Below are 19,097 nucleotides of genomic sequence, written 5' to 3' on the forward strand. Positions count from 1 at the left end.
TGTGCCACTGTTGTCATATTGGGTTCGAATCTAGAGGTAAGGTCGTGGAAAGTAATTTCTTATGAATTCATCAAATATCCTTTACATTAATTTAACAATAAGAAGACACGAAGGATGCTTGGGGCTAGCTTTTATATATGCCATTGATGTTATATATTTCAGCATCCAATAATGAGTATATTTCTGTGGATTGATGTGTAATGTATCATGCTCTGATTAAATAATTTGATTTTTTTTTATGATGGATTAGATGCTTCAGAAGGATATCAATATTTCTTGTTCTTGAAATTCCAGCAGGCGATCGAGATGCAATTCAATGCTTTTCAACCAGTTATGGTCTGTAATTTGCAGTGTTGTTTTTATATTCCAAGCTAGCTTTAGGCCATTGATTTTCATGAATCCAGGTATTCTTCTTACAAAACATTAGTTTCATGGAGTCTTTGTTTTAGTTCAATAAATGATTATTTCTCGACAATATAACTCTCTCTCTTGCCATCCTTAAATTTTTGTTCTGCTACGTGAAAACAAAAACCGATTATGTGTAATTAAACAAAGCACCATATTTTGTAATTTCAAGTCCTATAATTAATTAAGTTCATATTTGCCTAATTCATTTTTGGTTCGAATTTCTTAACAACAATGGTAGATGCAAGGGCAAATAGAGACTGGCTCAGTTAGGATGGTTCATCAAGATGCTGCTCAGGGCAAATCTCAAAGTTTTATGATTGTTTTTTGTCCTTGAGGTGAAAAATGACGGCTAGGGAAACATTCATAAGTAGAGAATACAATACAATGTCAAAACAAGCAAGAGTGAAGAATAAGGCCTAGAGAAACAGTCATTATTACACAACACGAGATTGTGAAAACACAAGATCATAAGTACATATATGCATGCAATGATCCACAATTTACAATTATGGAACAACATAAGCAAAGGGAGAATTAAGAAAGGTGAATCAAAACTTTCACCTATGACTCTAAACTTGCAGGAGATTCATTTTGCATGCGAATTCTCCTCTTAGCACAGACATATTCATTCACCTAAATACATGATCATCATCAGCATGCAACTTCTAAACCAAGACATTAACCTTAGCTCCTACTATAGCACTATTATTACCATGAATACATCATCTTACATAAATAAATCGCAACATTGTAAGTGCAAGAGCTTTTGTTATATGTCAGGAAAGCAGTCAAGGAAATGGCTAACATGGTCTTGCTGCCCAGCTGCTAGGTCATAGTTTTGCGTTATAGAAGGAAAATTTTGAAGGGGAAATGATGAAGTACTGGAATCATTCACTTGTGATGCAAGTAAGGTGTCCAAACTTTTCCAGTCGATATATTGGCTGCTATTGTTGCTCCTTTCTTCATCGTAATCTTCATTGGTCTGGTGGAAGTTACCTTCTTTGGGAGCAAAACTTGTTGAAAGTGTACTAGGGCTATCTAGTTGTGGGAGTTCAACAAGCCGATTATTATTGTCCAAAAATTCTTGGTGTGAAATGAGGTCCGAACTCGAGCTAAAAGGCTGATGAAAACTTGCACTTTGATTCGGATGAACCGTATGTGTAGTAGTTACTGTATCTGAGAATGAAGGAGGTCTAGCATGGCTGATATTATTGACATAATAAGCATGATTCCAAGCTTCAAATCCTTGTCTTTGATTAGGGATTGGTTTCTTGAATGCCCGGCAAACCACCCACCCTTCTTCCTGCGCAATTCACACCCAAAAATATTAGCTTATACGTACACCACCCAAAAATATTAGCTTATACGTACACCAAGTAATATTAATTTGTAAGTTCATGATCATGATAATTTAAAAATAGTATTGCTCTAATTAAGAGGATAAAATAAATGTAACGAATGCTTTTTTTGTGAAAGAGTTAAATATTTGCTAAAGAGTCCCTCAACCCAAAAACTAGGTGTTTCGTGAAGGTAAAAGTTATTTTTTAATAATTTGCTTTTTGTAATATTGATGTAATATTTAATTTTTTTTCGAAAGTACTTTAAATTGCTAGCTATAGTCAATATGTCAAAGTGTGATTACTTGTTCGATCGGTTTATGGAGCTATATATTCCCTCCAAGAAAGAACGTTTAAAGAATGCTTTTGTACGTGCAATATTGTTGAAAAAGAAAAAAGTGTTGTTATTGGAATGGAGAAAGAACTTGCCTGTTGGGGTCCATGCTCAGATGTTTGGAGACGATATTCATGCATGATCCAGTCAGTTTTCCTTCCATTTGGTGCCCGTCCCTTGTAGAACACTAAGGTCTTCCTCATCCCAATAAGTCTGTTCTTGGTGAGCACGGCCTTGTCCCTTCCTGTTGCCTTCCAAAATCCGGCAGCAGTGGCTCTGTTAGTCCGTGTTCCGGTCGGATACTTCCTGTCCTTGTGACTGAAGAAATACCACTCATTCTGTTCATCATACCCTAGCTTGCACTTGGCTGCAAATTAAGATATGTACTTAAGTTAGCACAAAGCACACATTTAATGGAATCCAGTAAAACCCATTTCCAGCAGCTAATTATAGATTAATTTCCTTTTAGGTCCATTCCCATTACTCTCAGTCTCCACCTAATTAATAAAGTCAATATTTCATTAGGTCTATCCCCATTACTGTATCTTCCCTCTAAGTTCATTAGGTGATAAAAAACTTTTCCTGGCACAAAGTATGTGTCAAATTTTGATAAAAGGAGTGCCGCTTTTGAATATTTCTTCTTAAGTTCAAATGGGGATGGCTGTTTGAACAAGAGAAAGCATTGACTAGAGCGAACATTAGTGCACCGTCTTTTTATTTGGTGTCGTTACAATCAATAGTTTAAAGCCTATATAGCCAGTAGGGTTTGCAACATTGCAACTGTTCGGTGTTAAATTTCAAATTGGGCATGTAGTTTTGTTTGTATGATTATGATATATATATAAAGCTCCTGAAATAGTGTTCTTAGCTACGATACAAAAGACGTGGATTTTTCATTACCTTGGATGTCCCATGGCTCCATGTTATATAGATCAATGTCAACGATAACATCTAGATCGATTTTCAGTGAGTGAATCTTCCTCTTGAGATAGTATCCTACAAGTTCTTCTTCTGTTGGATGAAACCTAAAGCCTGGTGGGACACAGGATTCCATCTCCACTGATAATATTCTTCAAGCTCCTGATCAGTAACATGAAGATAATGAGAGAGAGGGATCGAGGGAGATCAAATAGCATGTTCATAAGAATCCTTTGAAGGATTTACCCATGTTGATTACGTTCTTTATCACATCTAGAAATGAGCAAATTTGTGTGAATGACACAAGCAAAACACAAGCTTAAAGGCTCTATTAGCGTAGGCCTGAAATCAAAGGAAACTTTGGAAGAAATGTATGACTTCAACATGGTGAAATGCTAGAGTTTGTAAAAGGTGATGGGAAGTTGCACACATGCTTTTGCCCTTGAATGAATTAATGTTATCATCATGATTTCACATCCAAAATATCCATTCCTAAACTCTTAACTTAGGGCTAGCTATGATGATGCCTAGCTACTTCGTGGACCCATGAAGAAGTGGTCCTGCATGTGTTTCAGCTATGTATTTATAAAGTCATCTTCACAGATAAAAATGGCAGACAATTCGTGGAACCCACCAATCAAAACATAGATTTTATTCCAGCCAAGTACCATTTGTTGTCTTTAATTTGTTGCATGAACTTTGGCGAAGTATATTGAACACAAAAGTTGGCCGGAAAGCTTGACTTTGCTGGCACAAGCATGTTATGTTTCTTTGAGTGCAGTGCACTCCCTGTTACTGGTGGTGGAAAAACATTTTCACACCCACCACCCCCGTGTGCTAGCTACGACACTATCTCACTCAATAGCACAGGCCAGCAGTCCTCTTGATCAATGACAGCCACATACTCTCTGCTGTGCTACACATGCTTAGATCTCTCTCCCTTTCCCTTTCCCTTTCCCTCTCCCTCTCCCTCAAAACACCAGTATTATTCCTCATGATGTCTAGATGTTCTCATTCTTTTTATTTTCTTAATAATGAACTAACTCTAAACTTCAAGGGATCATCACCTTTCATAAACTTACACATGTTGGCATCTGCTTATTCAAACTCTTGATCTCCAACTTGGGTTAATTAATAACCACATTATGTGACCTAATGTATGTGCAAGCAAAATAGTACTTATTTACAAAGAATTTCAGTGACAAGTAAGAACTCTCGAATTAATAATATTGGCCTTCTGCATCACAAACCCTAAATTCATCAGGAAAAACAAGTACATCTAACAATATATGCAACCTCTAGCTAGCATATTGTGCTGCCCTTATATAAAGTTGGTGGCAAACATTTGGATTTGAAACTCTAATATCCAAACACAAAAGAAATATACATGTATATATATGCTACTACAACCAATTTCACATTACACGATTATTGATATACTCACAGAGAGGCAATGAGAGTTCGCTTTGTTCTTCGACTGCCCACCGGATCAAAGAAAGAGAAGGGCCGGGAAAAGGAGGGTGAGAGAGAGACAAAGAGGATGTCTTGGCAATGGGTGAATGTTGCTGGAAAGAAAAAAGGGATGGAGCTTTTAATATGCAAAAGAGATGAATCTTGCTGTTCTATGGTACAGAAAGCTATAATTTATTTTCTGTTCGAGAGATGAACATTAATATATATACACACCCTATCTGCAGTAGCAGAAAATAGAAATGTTACAGAAGAAGTTATTGATTGCGCGTGGGGTGGCAGATAGGATGAAAGAAAGGTTTGTTTGGACGGCGTGACACCAAATTTTCACGCCACCCCCCACCGCAATTTTGTTTCCTAAGATTTATTTTCCTACAAACTTTATTCACCATATATGCTTTGTTTACATAATTTTTGTGTTTTAAAAGCATTTTAAAAAGAAATTATTTTTTATTTTTTTACTTTAAAATAATATATTTTTTAGTGTTTTTAGATTATTTTGATGTGCTAATGTCAAAAATAATTTTTAAAAAATAAAAAAAATATTATTTTGATACATTTCTGAGTGAAATGCATTTTAAAAAGCAACCGCAACCACACTCTCAAACACGCCCTAGCATGTTTTATATGGGGTAGCTTTATTAAACAAGGTTTGACTTCTAATGACTGATTTCAATTAGTTAAGTAAGGTTCAACTTCTAGAAAATATGATTTCTCAATAATAATTATATAATGGGAAAAGATAACCTTCTATCATGCTCCCATTAAATCAAGAAAAAAGAAAAAAAAAACTCTTGTATAGTTTCTTGACATTACTTTCTTGAAATAGATCAGGGAAATAGAAAAATCGTTTTTTTTTATAGTTTTGTACATTATTTTCTTGAAATAGAGGAGAGACATAAATAAAATAGGAAAAAACATGTTTTCCTAATATTTTTGTTTTAAAGTAATAAAAAATTATTTGTTTTTATATTTATATCTTTGTATTTTCTTCGACTAAACACATTACTATCCTAGAATAATAAAAACAAACACAATCCTAGTAATAATGTCTTAATTCTTGGATCATGTCATTCTCTCTAGCTAACTCCCACAAACCAGCTTCCGTTGTCTGTTTGGTGCGCCGCCCTTTGCCATTTGGCACCTCTCTTCTTCGGCCACGTGTGTTCCATGTCAGCTGTCAATATCGAATAGCTAATCATTTGTGTTCTCCTCAAAATTTGTTTTCTTTCGGTCCGTATTAGTCCCGCCGAGACCAATGTGTCCTTTTCAAGCTTTGCGTTGTTTAACGTTTTTTTTTTTTTTTTTAATCTGTTTCTTACAGAAACAAGGTATTGTGAGATTAATTAATTAATTAATTAATTAGCAAGGATAATTAACTCTATCTTCGATTTAAGTACTCTAAAGGGTTTCTTTCCTTCTTAACCATAGCTAATAAACAAATATTAATGTAACCAATTATATGAATGGTTTGAAGTGAAGTGAACACCCTACAAGATAAGGTTTTATTTCTTTATAACCTAAATGTTTTGGGGCTTCTAGATCACACACAAACAATTAGTTTTATAACCAGTTTGATATTGTAATAGCGGTTGTTTTTTAAAGTGATTTTTACTTGAAAATATATTTAAATAATATTTTTATTATTTTTTAAAATTTATTTTTAACATAAGCACATCAAAACAATTTAAAATTATTAAAAATACAAAAAAAAATTATTTAAAAAAAAACACTTTTAAAATGTTAAACCAAATACATTGCTTATTGTGTGTAATTGTACATTTTTTCGGAGGTTGGGTTTCCTTGCAGCCATTGCAGCATGGTAGTCATTAATCCTACCACAACCAGCAGGCCAGAAGAGCACCACAACATTGTCACTAGTGGAGGAGAAGAGGGAAGAAAACCATTAGAACTACACTCACTGTTTGTGGTACACATCATCTGGATATAATCCATCCAGCCACGGGCTAATTATTGAAAAAAAAATAAAAAATATTGGAGAAAATTACATAGCATGGATGCAATATTTAGCTCGTTATATAGATTTTCAAGATTCAAGAAACAGTTATAGTGCAGCTTTATAGTGGGAATTTAGCCTCCCAACGAAAGCAAGAACCGACAAACATGCACTATTTCTTCACACGATCGATGATGGGATGGGAATAAAATCCAAAAGTCTATTCAAACAAATTTGACACGAATAGATAGCTAGATGGTCCAAAATCATGTGTGAAGAATTGACTCTTTTCTGAGTCCCAATGCTTTAATAAAGAACAAAAAACAAAAGGGTGAATAATTATAGTTAGGTCTGTTTGCATTCTACTGAGGGAGTCGTTGTTTACACGGCCTTCGGTCATTAATTCGGAAAGTAAAGTCGGGCGCCTTCCATCCACCTTATCCACCATGAGTATATATGCCATGTCTATAAGAAATTAAGGGTCGTTAAAGGGCTGATTATCATTGTGATTAGATGTTAATCTAAGGAAATTAATTAAGTGACAAGATGACAAGGAGGTTCTTTGCCCTACGGACCTCGCATAATTCTCCCTTTAGCATTAATTAACTTGTAAAATAAAATTAGGTGTGATTTTGCGTCCAAACAGTACGGATTAGGATTTAACTATACTTCATGTCTCCTAAATTTTTATACACTACGTACTTCTTACGTTTGATTGTTTGAGAGCTTCTAGGGCCATTACCCCTCCCACTAGAAAACTAAAAAAATACAAGTCCTCTTTTATATTTTATTGTTTTCTGTTATTTTTTTTCTTTTCCTTGGTTTTTCTACACTTTTGCCATTAAATTTTATTTTTATGTTTTCATAGTTTTATTTGTTGGAATCAATTTTGGTTTGCATGATCTTATGTATTCGATGGGGGCATGGAATACTTTGATATTAAATTAAAAATTAGTTTACTAAATAGAATTTAAAAATAGTTTTAGCAAAATTGAAAGATGAACATCAAACTTAACATGAAAAATATAGAGCCTTTCCCATTTACAATATTCTAAAGATGAGAAAAACTACAATTTAATTGGTCTCTCAAGTAAGTTTCATGTTTTGCGTATCTACTCCATGTTCTTTTAGATTTTATGGTTTGATCTTAAATTTTATTTTTATCACTTTAGTCCATGTATATTGTGTAAGCAGAGAGACTGTCGGTTTAAAAGGAAGAAAAGAGATAGTGTTAAAAAAACAGATATCAATATTATATAAGTTTATAACAAAAAAAAAACTTTCTTCATCAATGTTCAATGAAAATAAAACATATAAATTTATTTTTCATTATATAATTTTGTTATAATTTTTGTTCTTATATTTTTTCATACCGGTGGCATGGAAATGATCGATTCATGCTTCTTCTTTTTTATCAAAACTTTTTTTTTTAAATCATAACAAGTTTTTTTATCTAAAAAACAATGCTTTTGATAAAAACAAACATATTTTTACAAAAGAAGAAGAAGAAGAAGAAGATATGCCTTTTAGGGCCAAAAAGTGGAATACATATTAAACTTTTTAAGTAATCGAACTGGAAAAATTAAGAAAAAGTTAAAAAAAAAGTGGAGCAAACTTTTCATCCTTGGTAGTTCACCCTACACCTTCCCTGATTTATATTTCTCTGGGGGACTCAAAAATTAATCATCCTTTTTAACTATTGTTTTGAATAATTTTGATATTTATAATTAAAAAAATAAATGAAAAAAATTATCATTTTATTTTACATCGCAATATCAAACACATATTTCTACTTCAGCCTGAGGTATTCATGACACATTGTTTTTCCTACTTTCCTTTCGTTTTCACTTACCAGAGGTTGAAAAACAAGGCTTAGATCATTATTGTTCAGTTTATGTCATCTTTCACTACCTAAGTGTCACTGTCTAATTTTTACTTTGACCTCAAACTTTATCTCAAAATCTAAACGTATCATAAGCTCCTTGGTAAGCCGGTGCATTATGCAAAAAGCTAGCCTTACATGCGTTGACAGATTATAGATCCTACGAAGTTCTCACCACACACGCACGCACCTTGACAAAACAAAAGTTAGCACAAGTGGTCAAGTATTCCATGTAGAACCATGCTATTTCTTAGCCACTAAAACTTGCAATAACGAAATTTTGAGCAACCATTTGAATTCCCTGTCATTAGCTAACGACAAGCTACCTCCCTTTTTACACATTTTCACTGTCTAATTCCTTGATTAAAGCTACAAATTTCTACCCTCTTGTTTTTATTAACATTGATAATCAAGTCAGCTTGTGTGTATTTCGATTAATTTTACGAACTTTGAAAGTTAACGATCATATAAACCTCCAGTAATCATGGAATTCATGAAACTCGAATTGATAACCTTAAATGAACTAGCGAACTCAGAACTTGACTAGTTAAACTACACCAAATTTATACCCTTATATTATATGATTAAGGTGTGGATATATTTACAAGGAATTCAACAATACTTTACTCTCTAGAGCGGGGAGTAGTTCCCCAGGAAGAGATTTTTGCAAAAAGAAGAAGAAGAAGAAGAAAAGGGTGTCTTTGTTAAATAAAAACTTTGTTTTATTTTTTGTATACCAAGCAACATTCCATTGGATGTGGGTCCCGATGTCATGATCAACCATACATCTCATGAACTCAATCTTACAAAATCATCACAATGTGATGCGATCTACCGACTATCCTTCTTTACAATTATTTATATTACTATAAGGTTTTTCTTTACATTTGATAATGACCATTTCTCACTGGCTACATTTCTCTTCCGAACGTTGATTAGCGATGGTTAGATAGCTTCATTGCTCATCATTTCATTCCTTGAAAAGTCCTTAACAAAATTAGTGCTTTTATTATACAAACCAACAAACAAAGGCTCTCTTCTATCCATTAAATTTATTTATTTATTAATTTATTTATTTTTGTCATTTGAGAAATAAGTGCTTCTTGTGTTAATTAATGTAAGAGCCCAGATAGGCTGAGTATTTATTATGGCTGGCGTGTAAAAAGGGCTTGTATACGATCTAGTGCTAGATTCTGATAATTGACTGTTGCCTGAAAGTGACCGATTGCAGTCTTTGACGTGCAACAGCAATTTTCTACTTTTTGATTTTATATATACAAGTCCTGTTTTCCTCGTTGGTATCCAAGAAGAAATAAATTAAATTGTTTTTATTGACCCACTTTCTTTGTGACTTGTGAGTGTATGGATCCTTCTTGCAACCATAGGAAAAAAATGAAAAATTAGGACACAAAATTAAAATAAATAACAAAATACCATAAAAGCAAGGAGTTTTGGTAAAATAGTATATTTTTGGAAGTCATGGTTACGAATATTAATATCAATTACATGTTACGATTTCCAACTATAATATTTAAATGATGTCGTTATTTATAACTGTGATATATATTAATTTTCCATTAAAGATATATAATTATACATGAGAGACAGGTAATTACTCAATTTTCAGCCTCATTGATTACTTAATTCTAATTTGCAGCAAAAATAATTTATCTTTGTTTATATGCTATTAGTGTAAAAAGAAAAACTTATAATCTGACATGAAAACATATGTTATGCAAAATCAATTATTTTTGCTCCTTTTTAATCATTGAGAAAATAATATAAAAAAAAATAAATTTTTTCATGAAAAATTAATAGATATCACGGTTGGAAACGGTAATATTTAATTAAATGTCACGATTCTTAATTATGACATCTAAAAATATGTTATTTTACCACAACTTTTTACTTCTATATCATTTCACTATTTATTTTAATTTTTTTGTTAATTTCTCCATTTATCCCAACCATAGTTAGTGATAATTATCTCCCATGTTAATTAATTTTTGGTAATGTTATTGGGAGTGAAATTCTGTGAAATTAAGTGCTACAAAAGGTACCTTTTCACATCTGCAATTGCACTTCCAACTACACTTGACCACAATACTAAACTAAACGGGCGTAATCTTCTTCTTCTTCTTCATTTTTTTTATTTGTTACATGGGTTTAATTTTATATAGCCTAGAAGTAAAAGTGTTTGTGACATTTGGTATGTCAATTATGACTGTAAATCCAATCAAATGCATTGCCAAATAAGCTATGAAATTGGTGGTTAATCGGATGGGTATCCAAACCATTAATGTCATTCCTAATTAGAATGAGAGAACTACTTCAATGAACACACGATCGAGTTCTTAAGGAGTAGTTTCCAGGATCAAGAATTTGTAGAGGGTTAGGTGAATTGATTGAGTGGATCCATTCGAGGAACGGGAAAAGTTTAGATTTACAAATGATGAAACCCTATGAATTTGGCTAATATATTTCATTACGGAAGGTCAATATTTTTCTTAACAGATAACATAAAGTGTGTGAATTGCAATGATTGAAACCATTCATGATGTCCAGATCGAACAGGATATCTAGGGTACGTAGCATGCCCTGAAATCAGTGAGTAAAGAGATGGTTAGCTAGCATGGCCTGTGTGAACAAATTAAGCTTGAGATTGGGCAGCCATGGGGTTGAAAGAGTCATCATAATAGCAGATGGTTGCTTTTTGTATAGCTTCAGAATGCAAGATTACAATGATAATGGTGATCAGAGCTTGTTGATAAACATAATGATTCGGTTTGATCTGCAGTTTTCACATCATGCTGGAATCAGGATATATAGCTATAACTTGCAAATCAGAAGGCACCACCATGATTAAAGAGGGTTTGGGCCCTTATAACACAAACGTGTTCATAATATTACCAAGAATATGACTTAATTATAACTTTACAAAATTCATAAATATTTATATAATCCTTATGTTTTTTTATTCCTTTTTTTATTTTATTTATTTGAATAAATTACAAGAACTCTCTTGAAATATTGTGAAATCACAAAGATTATTCAAAAATTCTCTTAATTATTATTTAAAAATGATAATGAAATTAAGAGCTTGAGAAATTAGGGAAAGATTATAAGAAAAATGGGACATGGTCAATATTTTCTAGTACATGAACAATATTGATTTCACTATTTTACTTCAATCAATTTTATTTTGAGCTTCTCTTTTAATGTTCTTTATCGAATTTTTAATATTTCTTCAGTTTTTTTTTTCTAAATTACTTTAAAAATTGTGGATATATATAATACGAGGGTTTTTGTCAAATTTTTAATTTTTTTTATGGTTCTTGTACTTTCACGATATCTCAGGGGTATTGTAATTTATCTTTTATATATTTTTTTCTTAAAAAAATAGAATAAAGAGAAGTAAGTGGAATGAAAACTATAGGGACTAATTGAGTTAGATAATTAATGAACTATTTAATTTATTTCATAAACTAATTAATTATTCTCAATAAAACTACAGGGACTAATTGATTTAGATAATTAACTCCCAAGAATATTAATATTTATGAGGTGAAAACAACGACTAATTAATCCTAGTTATGAAAGAAACTGCGACATGATTAGACTCTATCTTGGTGTGCATGAAATTAACGCAGTCGTCAAAACCTGAAATCACGCAGTGAGATCATGGAGAAGAAATTAAAACCAAGCATCCATCTCCTGCTTCATAATTAAAGACTTGGACTTTGAAAAAATGCTTTATGACACCAATGGAACACAAACTTCTTGTCTTCACTTTTCATGTGTCTTGTTCTTGTAACGGTACTGGTTATAGATAGCATTTTTTTCCTAGACAAAGGGAACAAAAGAATTTTCCTTTTCTTTTTTACCAAAAAGCACAAAGGAAATAATATGAAGAAGCCAAATAACTTCAATAGTTTTGTCCAACGTGAAATTAAAGAGCCATCACAGCTAAGAAAGGGATAATAATATGTGTAAGTTTTAGAGAATAATATAAATTATATTTTGGGATTTTATCTAATAGTTTAAGTTATTAAGTTGGGATGGTTCTTTGATATGTTATTAGAGGTTTGATGACCAAATGGTTACGAGTTCGAATCTCATTATCCTTGTTTATTTGATAAAAAAATCAAGCACAAGGTAATATGGACATGTACAAGTTTCAAGCCCAAATGACTTTTATTCAAGGGAGTGTATTAGAGAATAATATAAATCATATCTTAGGACCTTATCTAATAGTTTTAGCTATTGGTTGAAATGATTTTTTGATAATAATTTTTTTTTTATGAAACAAGAAGTAAGAGTTAATATTTTTTAAATTCGATTTGATTTGATGAATTTGTTGGAGAAATTTAGATTTTGATTCGGATTAAAATTTTAATTGAATTATATAAAATATTTAAATGGCTAAACTAAATTGACTTGATTAACTTTCCGAGTACCAACTATGGATAAGACTCGATCGAGACCCCACACCCCACATTCAGCTAGACAAAGAGGGTTGCCTAGGACTAGCCCCATGCTGATAGCAACAGCCAACAGGTAATTAAGTTGATACCAAACGGTAGAATTTACAGAAGCTACGAATGAGGCTATGTTTGGAAAAAAACTGTTTAAAATAGTGTTTCATTAAAATTTGATTTTTTTTTTGGTTTAAAATTAATTTTTTTATATAATTTTACTTTTAAATTATTTTAATGGGCTAATGTTAAATATAATTTTTTTAATATATTTTTAAATAAAAAATACTATAAACTATCTCTGATATCTATAACTTAAAAAAAACACCTGGTTACAAATGGCTAGCGAATCATGGGATATAGGCGGCAGAGAACTCATAATTGATCCTTCCAGGACATTAAAACAGCAATGGCATTAATTCACTTTTATATGCATTATTATCACTGTAAGTCAAACGAGAGGTTGAATTATATTGATAGCACTCATGTTGTTAAGTTCGTCAAGCCACTTGTATCTGTCATTCTCGTGGCCGGTTATTCACCTGCATCTATCATGGCCGGCCGGCCGGTACCACTAGCTAGAGTGTGTGCCTACCAACGTGACCTCAACAGAAGCTCCTCTGTGTATCTCACCACTTAGTTTAACCAATTTAATTCTTATATATGAACTATTTGAGACAATTTTAGTGTGAAAAAGACAGCTTCGATCATTCCCTTTTCCAATGGATGTAAAACACTGATACCAATTGCATGAAAATGAGAACTCATGGCAGCTAGCTGCTCTTCATTGCCCAGAAACAAGCATATTGGGGGGAGCATTATTGCTATCTTGGAAAAAATATATATCAGTAAAATGTGGACAGTGCTTAGGGGCCATGAAAAGATATGCCACTTGCTGTATATATAAGGTATTTGTGCATCAATCACCACTCGATTGGTCGGTCATTGTTTTAGCATGAACAACTCCACCCCTCCCCCCGCCCCCTATTGTAAAGCGTGAAAAACTAAGAACAATATTATGTTGCGGAGCTAGCTTCGAAGAGTTTAAATCAAATTATGTTTTTTAAAAAATTTAATTATTTTTTTTTGTTTAAAATTAATTTTTTATTTTAGACTGTTTTTCATATGTTACTATAAAAAATAATTTTAAAAAAATAAAAATATATATTATTTTGATTTATTATTTTCAAACAAAAAACACTTTCAAAAGCAATTATTCTCGTACTCGTAATGCTATATTAAAATGAATTATTGGAAGAACAATTTAATATATATTATTTTGATTTATTATTTTTAAATGAAAAGCACTTTAAAAAGCAACTGTTACTATACTCGTAGTGCTATATTAAAATAAAGTCTTGGAAGAACAATTTAATACATATTATTTTGATTTATTATTTTTAAACGAAAAGCATTTTAAAAATAACAACTACCATACTTGTAATTCTATATTAAAATGAAGCCTTGAAAGAACAATTTAATTAGAGATAGCTCTATTTTTATAATTAGGGACATTATATTTTTATATTTTATATTTGATTAAGGTGCATGGGATTCAAATTCAGAACCTATATATACTTTTATTTTCATGATTCGGATTCTTTTAGACACGTTTTTTTTTTAATTACATCGATTATTTCATGATCCAATATTAAAAAAACAAAAAAACAATAAGATTTTGTAGGCTAAAAGAAATCTAGAAGCTAATTGAGAATCTTAGGGGTTAATCTTATTAACAAGGGGTGGGGTTGCCTGAGCAACCATAAAATAAGTGTAAACCAAGGAAGTGGGGTATTTCTGGGGCGGTTTGTGGGACTAGAGGGGAGGCTGTGTTGTGTGCTTGCGTCCCTCCTACATTAATACACCACACAAAAATTTCAAACCCCTGTAATCATATCCTGTTTTGTGGTTCTATAATAGATATTATTTTTTAAAATATTTTGAAAAATATATTAAAATAATATTTTTTGTTTTTAAATTTATTTTAACATCAAAACGATAAAAAAAATTAAAAAAATCAAATTTTTTTCATAAACATTTTTAAAATACAACTTTAGGACAGGACAATAGAGAGATAGAAGGGTTAACCATGCCTGAAAATGACTTTAACAAACCTTCTAGAGAGGCTTCTTATAGCTTTAGATTGAGATGATAATGACTAGACTTCGATTACAACCAAAGTTGTTTCTCTTTACTCCTTTTTCGCTTCATGAATATAAAATCTGTCAGACATAGATGATTTGATGATTGCTTGTCGAGTTTGTCCTTCTCTTGTTCCTGTTTATTATCAGGTATTTGTTTCCTTGTCTCTATACTACACATATTTTGTTCCCAGCTACCCCCAGAGAGGAGTATATCATATTTTTATTTTGATTTAATTTACTTAGAACAATGTGTCCCATGAGAACAGATTATCTGATACAAAAAACTCCATTCAGTTTAGGGTTTTAGATTTGGAACAGTATTTCGTTTTTGTTTCTTCCTCGTAAAGTCCCCTCCCTGCAGTTTTCTTTGTTTGAACGCTAGAGAACATCCGCCTCGTGAGTTTTAAAGATCAAGGGAAAGTGCCATGGAAGAGTTCTTTATTCACCTGTATAACTCTACACCAAACATTTACTTATTACAAATATTTAGAGCAAATATTTAGAACGTGGAGTTTCTACATATAGAATGTAGCTCTTTAAGAGCTTTATTCAACTTGACAAATGCTTGGTGGGCATGAGGATGAGAGCACTTGTCTGGACACACCAAAAGTGACAGCTTCCAGTACCTAGGGAGATGCCGAGATGGTTAATTCTTGGTTTCAATGATGAAACTTCATCAACTCACAAGACAGTAAACAGGAATGCAGCCAAAAAAAGTTAAATGCAACTTCCAGCTCTGGACACATTACCAATTATGCAAGCACTAGGATAGATTCTAACAAAAAGAAAAACAACTGGCAAAAGTGCAAGGCAGAAATGATAACTGTACATCCAAACTGCAAACCCCACAATTCTCTGAATTACCTTTTCCATGCTTGTGCCATGAGAAAGACAGCTGCAAATGAAGACTTCAAAAGAGAAATACACAAAATGTTTAAAACAGTAACAGCATTGGAGGTCAGCAACAAGATCAGGAGCATGAAGCATAATATATCAAAGAGAATAGGAGGAAATCATCTCCTTTGATTCTTAAAACTTCTTTCTACTTCTGAACTTATGGAAAACGGATGATGACAGAATGACCGGAGACTTTGAGACCTAAAATAATTCCAAGGAAAAAACTCCAATCCATGAATTGTTTTGTAAGGATCAAAAAGACAACCTAAATACAACCAGATTAGAATTTTAAAATACTCGTAAAAAAAACAACCATGGATAATAAAAGTAAGTCGTCAAACATAAGTGGAAAATCAGCTAAAATACGATAAAGATTGCATTACAGGTAAAATAAAGCACCTCTTCAAATCGCTCTGCTTCATTTGCTGATACAGCTTCGGCAACAATAGCAGGTGGGGCAGGTCCTATAAGTAGCTCAGTATCTTCCTCCAACTATTCTTCTTTGGAATTTTACATCTTAAACACCATATAGACAGCACATCAACTTACATTCAAACAGAGCAATCTTGCAATTATATGTCACCAGAGCTAATAAAAATGTAGAAACCAAAACATGTTATGCAAACACATCAAAAGGTCTAAAAAAAGAAAGTATCTACTAAAGAAAAACATTTCGTGAAAAACCTAAGCTCAGCTTGTGCTTCTGTTAGTTTTGCTGTTGCAGCAAGTAACTCAGCAGATGGCATTTCAAAGCCAATCACCCTGTAGTTAAATAAAAGAAAACCAATATAACACAATTATAAATGTTGTTTACCCTTTAAGGAAAAAAAAAAAACAGATGGATAGAGAGTTCATGACTACTTGCATGGTAGAATTTAACAAATTCATCATCCTAGGATGTTGAAAAAGGATATAAGAGCACGTGGTTAAACTATACACCACACATCCAAAAAACAATTCTGAGACAAAAAATCTCTGGAACCAACATCCCATCTTATGAAAGGCACGAAAAATAACTGTAATTAATTCGAAACAACATAAACACTTTTCCTTTGCCATCATTAAAGCCACTAGTTTTGAGATTTTTGCTAAAGAGGATTCTCAGATACCATAATACTAGCTTGCAACCCCTAGGCCTCTTAAGAGCCTCCCTCTGCAAAACAAGACTAGAGGGAATCTGTTCCAACCAAATAAGGAAATGAAAAAATAACTAATCCCTTTGATCAGGATCATTGACATCTTTCATTAGTATAAAAATGAATTAGACATAGCAAAATTTTGGACCTAAGAGTGAAAGATAGAAAGTTGATCACCTTCTTCTAGGAGCAGAAGCATCATTTCTTGAAGATGGCATTGCCACATTATTGTCATTAGTTTCTTGTTTATATGTTCCGTGTCTGGTGTTATAGAATCCACATCATTAGACGGAATAGAATGATCGAGCTGCTGCTCTTTGGGCTCTGCACAAGCTGAATCAGGGGTCCAACAACATCCAAATTAGGACGAACATTTGGAGGCAGCAAAAAAACCCTATCCCCATTTTCCTTGAGATTTAGCGAAATAAAAAGTTTATTCAAATGCTTGATCAAGGACCTTTCAGATATCCCTTTTATGTCAACAACTTGTCCATCATCAATTATTTGGAGAAGCTATAATATAAACAAAGATTTCCCAAAAGAAAAAACAAAATCAGTCCAAACTGAAGAGTTTCATATCTTCTAAAAAAAATTCATAAAAATTTCCCTAACTCATAATTTCAGAACAAAAACCATTCTTCCCTACTAATCACTGTAATCAACCTAGAATTTACTTTACATATAACGCTACGTTTTCTGTCTTAGAACATAATTCAGTGATAAAAGCTTCATATATATATATATATATATATATATATATATATATATATAAACAAAAAGCTCACATCTTAAACCATATAAACTAATCCCATAATTAAACCACAGGAGATAACTAAAAAAACAGGGAGAATTTACAAAGAAAATATAAGACTTACCTGTTTCATGTCACCGCCAACATTATGAAATGCACTCAACATCTCCTGGGCTAATCCGAACTCTCTCAATCTCCCTCTCCTCGGAACCGGATGCTGGTGATTCGGGCTTCTAATTTCTTCTCTTCCTCTCTCTATCTTTGTCTTTTCTCCTTCTCTCCTCTTCTTTTTCTCTTTTCCTCTCCTTCTCACTCCTCGAACTCCCATCACTTCTCCGACGGTGGTGGCGCCGCCAACTCACTGGTAGAGTGGGTTTCTTCGTCGGAGGAGGAGCAGCTTGATGGGGATCGGGGGTGTCTTCTCTGTACTTACTCTTCATTTTGCGTCCTTCTTTTTTTCATTTTTTACAATAAAAAAAGTTAAAAGAGATCGGGGAGGGTGATATAATTTTTTGTTCGGTTTGATTTTTATAAAAAAAATAATTAAATTAAAATTAAAAAATTAAAGTTAAATTGACTGTTTTGGTTTGGTATTTTAGTACAAAATTCTGTTCAAATCGGTTTGGTTTATTTTTTCTGATTTAGCTCGGTTTTCTAGGTTTTGACTCGGTTTTTTCCGGTTTTGGCTTGTTTTTTTTGTTTGGCTCGATTTTTTCGGTTTGGCTCGATTTTTCTGGTTTGGCTTAGTTTTTTCAGTTTCGGTTTGGTTCGGTCGATTTTTTTGGTTTTTTACTTATAAAACTGAAACCAAACTGAATCGGCTAGTTTTTTTAAAATTTTAATCAGTTTAATTAATTTTTTTTTCAGTTATTTTTTTTAATTTAATTAATTTTTTGATTTTTTTACTATCCCTATATATTAGGCAGTTTTTCATAAAATATAAGGATCAAGTGTGGCAAGTGGCAATCGTGTTTTAAAGAAAAAAAATAAAACTTTACCATTGAGTAGTCTTGACTGTTGACTGATTAAATAAATTAATTTTTTTAATTAAATAAAACAATAAACAATCTAAGTAAACAAACAAAAATTTTAAAAACTTGTCATCTATAGAGAAATTGAGAAAAAAAAACTTTTTTCAAAAGCCAAAAAACAATATTATTTAACTTTCAACCAGTTAAATATAAAAATATAAAATTAGGCAAAAATAAAGGATAAAAAACAAGTGTGAAACAACTTAAAATAGCATAATAAACATGTAACTTGGACAATAAAAGACAAGTCAGCACGGGTTAACCTATTAAAATCGCATCCCTAGTCATCAGGTTAGGATAACTCAATAGAAAAAAAATTAAAGAAAATCACAAAGCTATGTTTTCATGTAAAGAAAA

The 19,097-nt window shown here is 32.2% G+C and overlaps 2 protein-coding genes across 3 annotated transcripts; both read right to left on the reverse strand.

The window, feature by feature from the left end:
- Positions 1–818: 818 nt before the first annotated feature.
- Positions 819–4,724, reverse strand: LOC133668918 (NAC domain-containing protein 30-like). Of its 2 annotated transcripts, XM_062088924.1 has the most exons (4): positions 4,442–4,724; positions 2,980–3,159; positions 2,175–2,446; positions 819–1,711 (listed from the first exon to the last, which is right to left on the reverse strand). In XM_062088924.1, the coding sequence occupies exons 2-4, from the start codon at positions 3,131–3,133 to the stop codon at positions 1,178–1,180; spliced, it is 960 nt and encodes a 319-aa protein (XP_061944908.1). In that variant the 5' UTR covers positions 3,134–3,159; positions 4,442–4,724; the 3' UTR covers positions 819–1,177. The 2 variants fall into 2 exon arrangements, with proteins under 2 accessions (XP_061944908.1, XP_061944909.1); XM_062088925.1 differs by lacking the exon at positions 4,442–4,724 and having other exon boundaries at positions 2,980–3,427.
- A 10,918-nt stretch (positions 4,725–15,642) lies between these two features.
- Positions 15,643–18,188, reverse strand: LOC133669012 (uncharacterized). The gene is made up of 7 exons (XM_062089029.1): positions 17,834–18,188; positions 17,289–17,471; positions 16,932–16,999; positions 16,482–16,584; positions 16,222–16,314; positions 15,790–15,833; positions 15,643–15,700 (listed from the first exon to the last, which is right to left on the reverse strand). Exons 1-7 carry the CDS (start codon positions 18,035–18,037, stop codon positions 15,643–15,645), a joined length of 753 nt encoding a protein of 250 aa, XP_061945013.1. The 5' UTR covers positions 18,038–18,188.
- Positions 18,189–19,097: the final 909 nt, after the last annotated feature.

Source organism: Populus nigra, chromosome 12 (assembly GCF_951802175.1).
Source record: "Populus nigra chromosome 12, ddPopNigr1.1, whole genome shotgun sequence".
NCBI classification, from domain to species: Eukaryota; Viridiplantae; Streptophyta; class Magnoliopsida; order Malpighiales; family Salicaceae; genus Populus; species Populus nigra.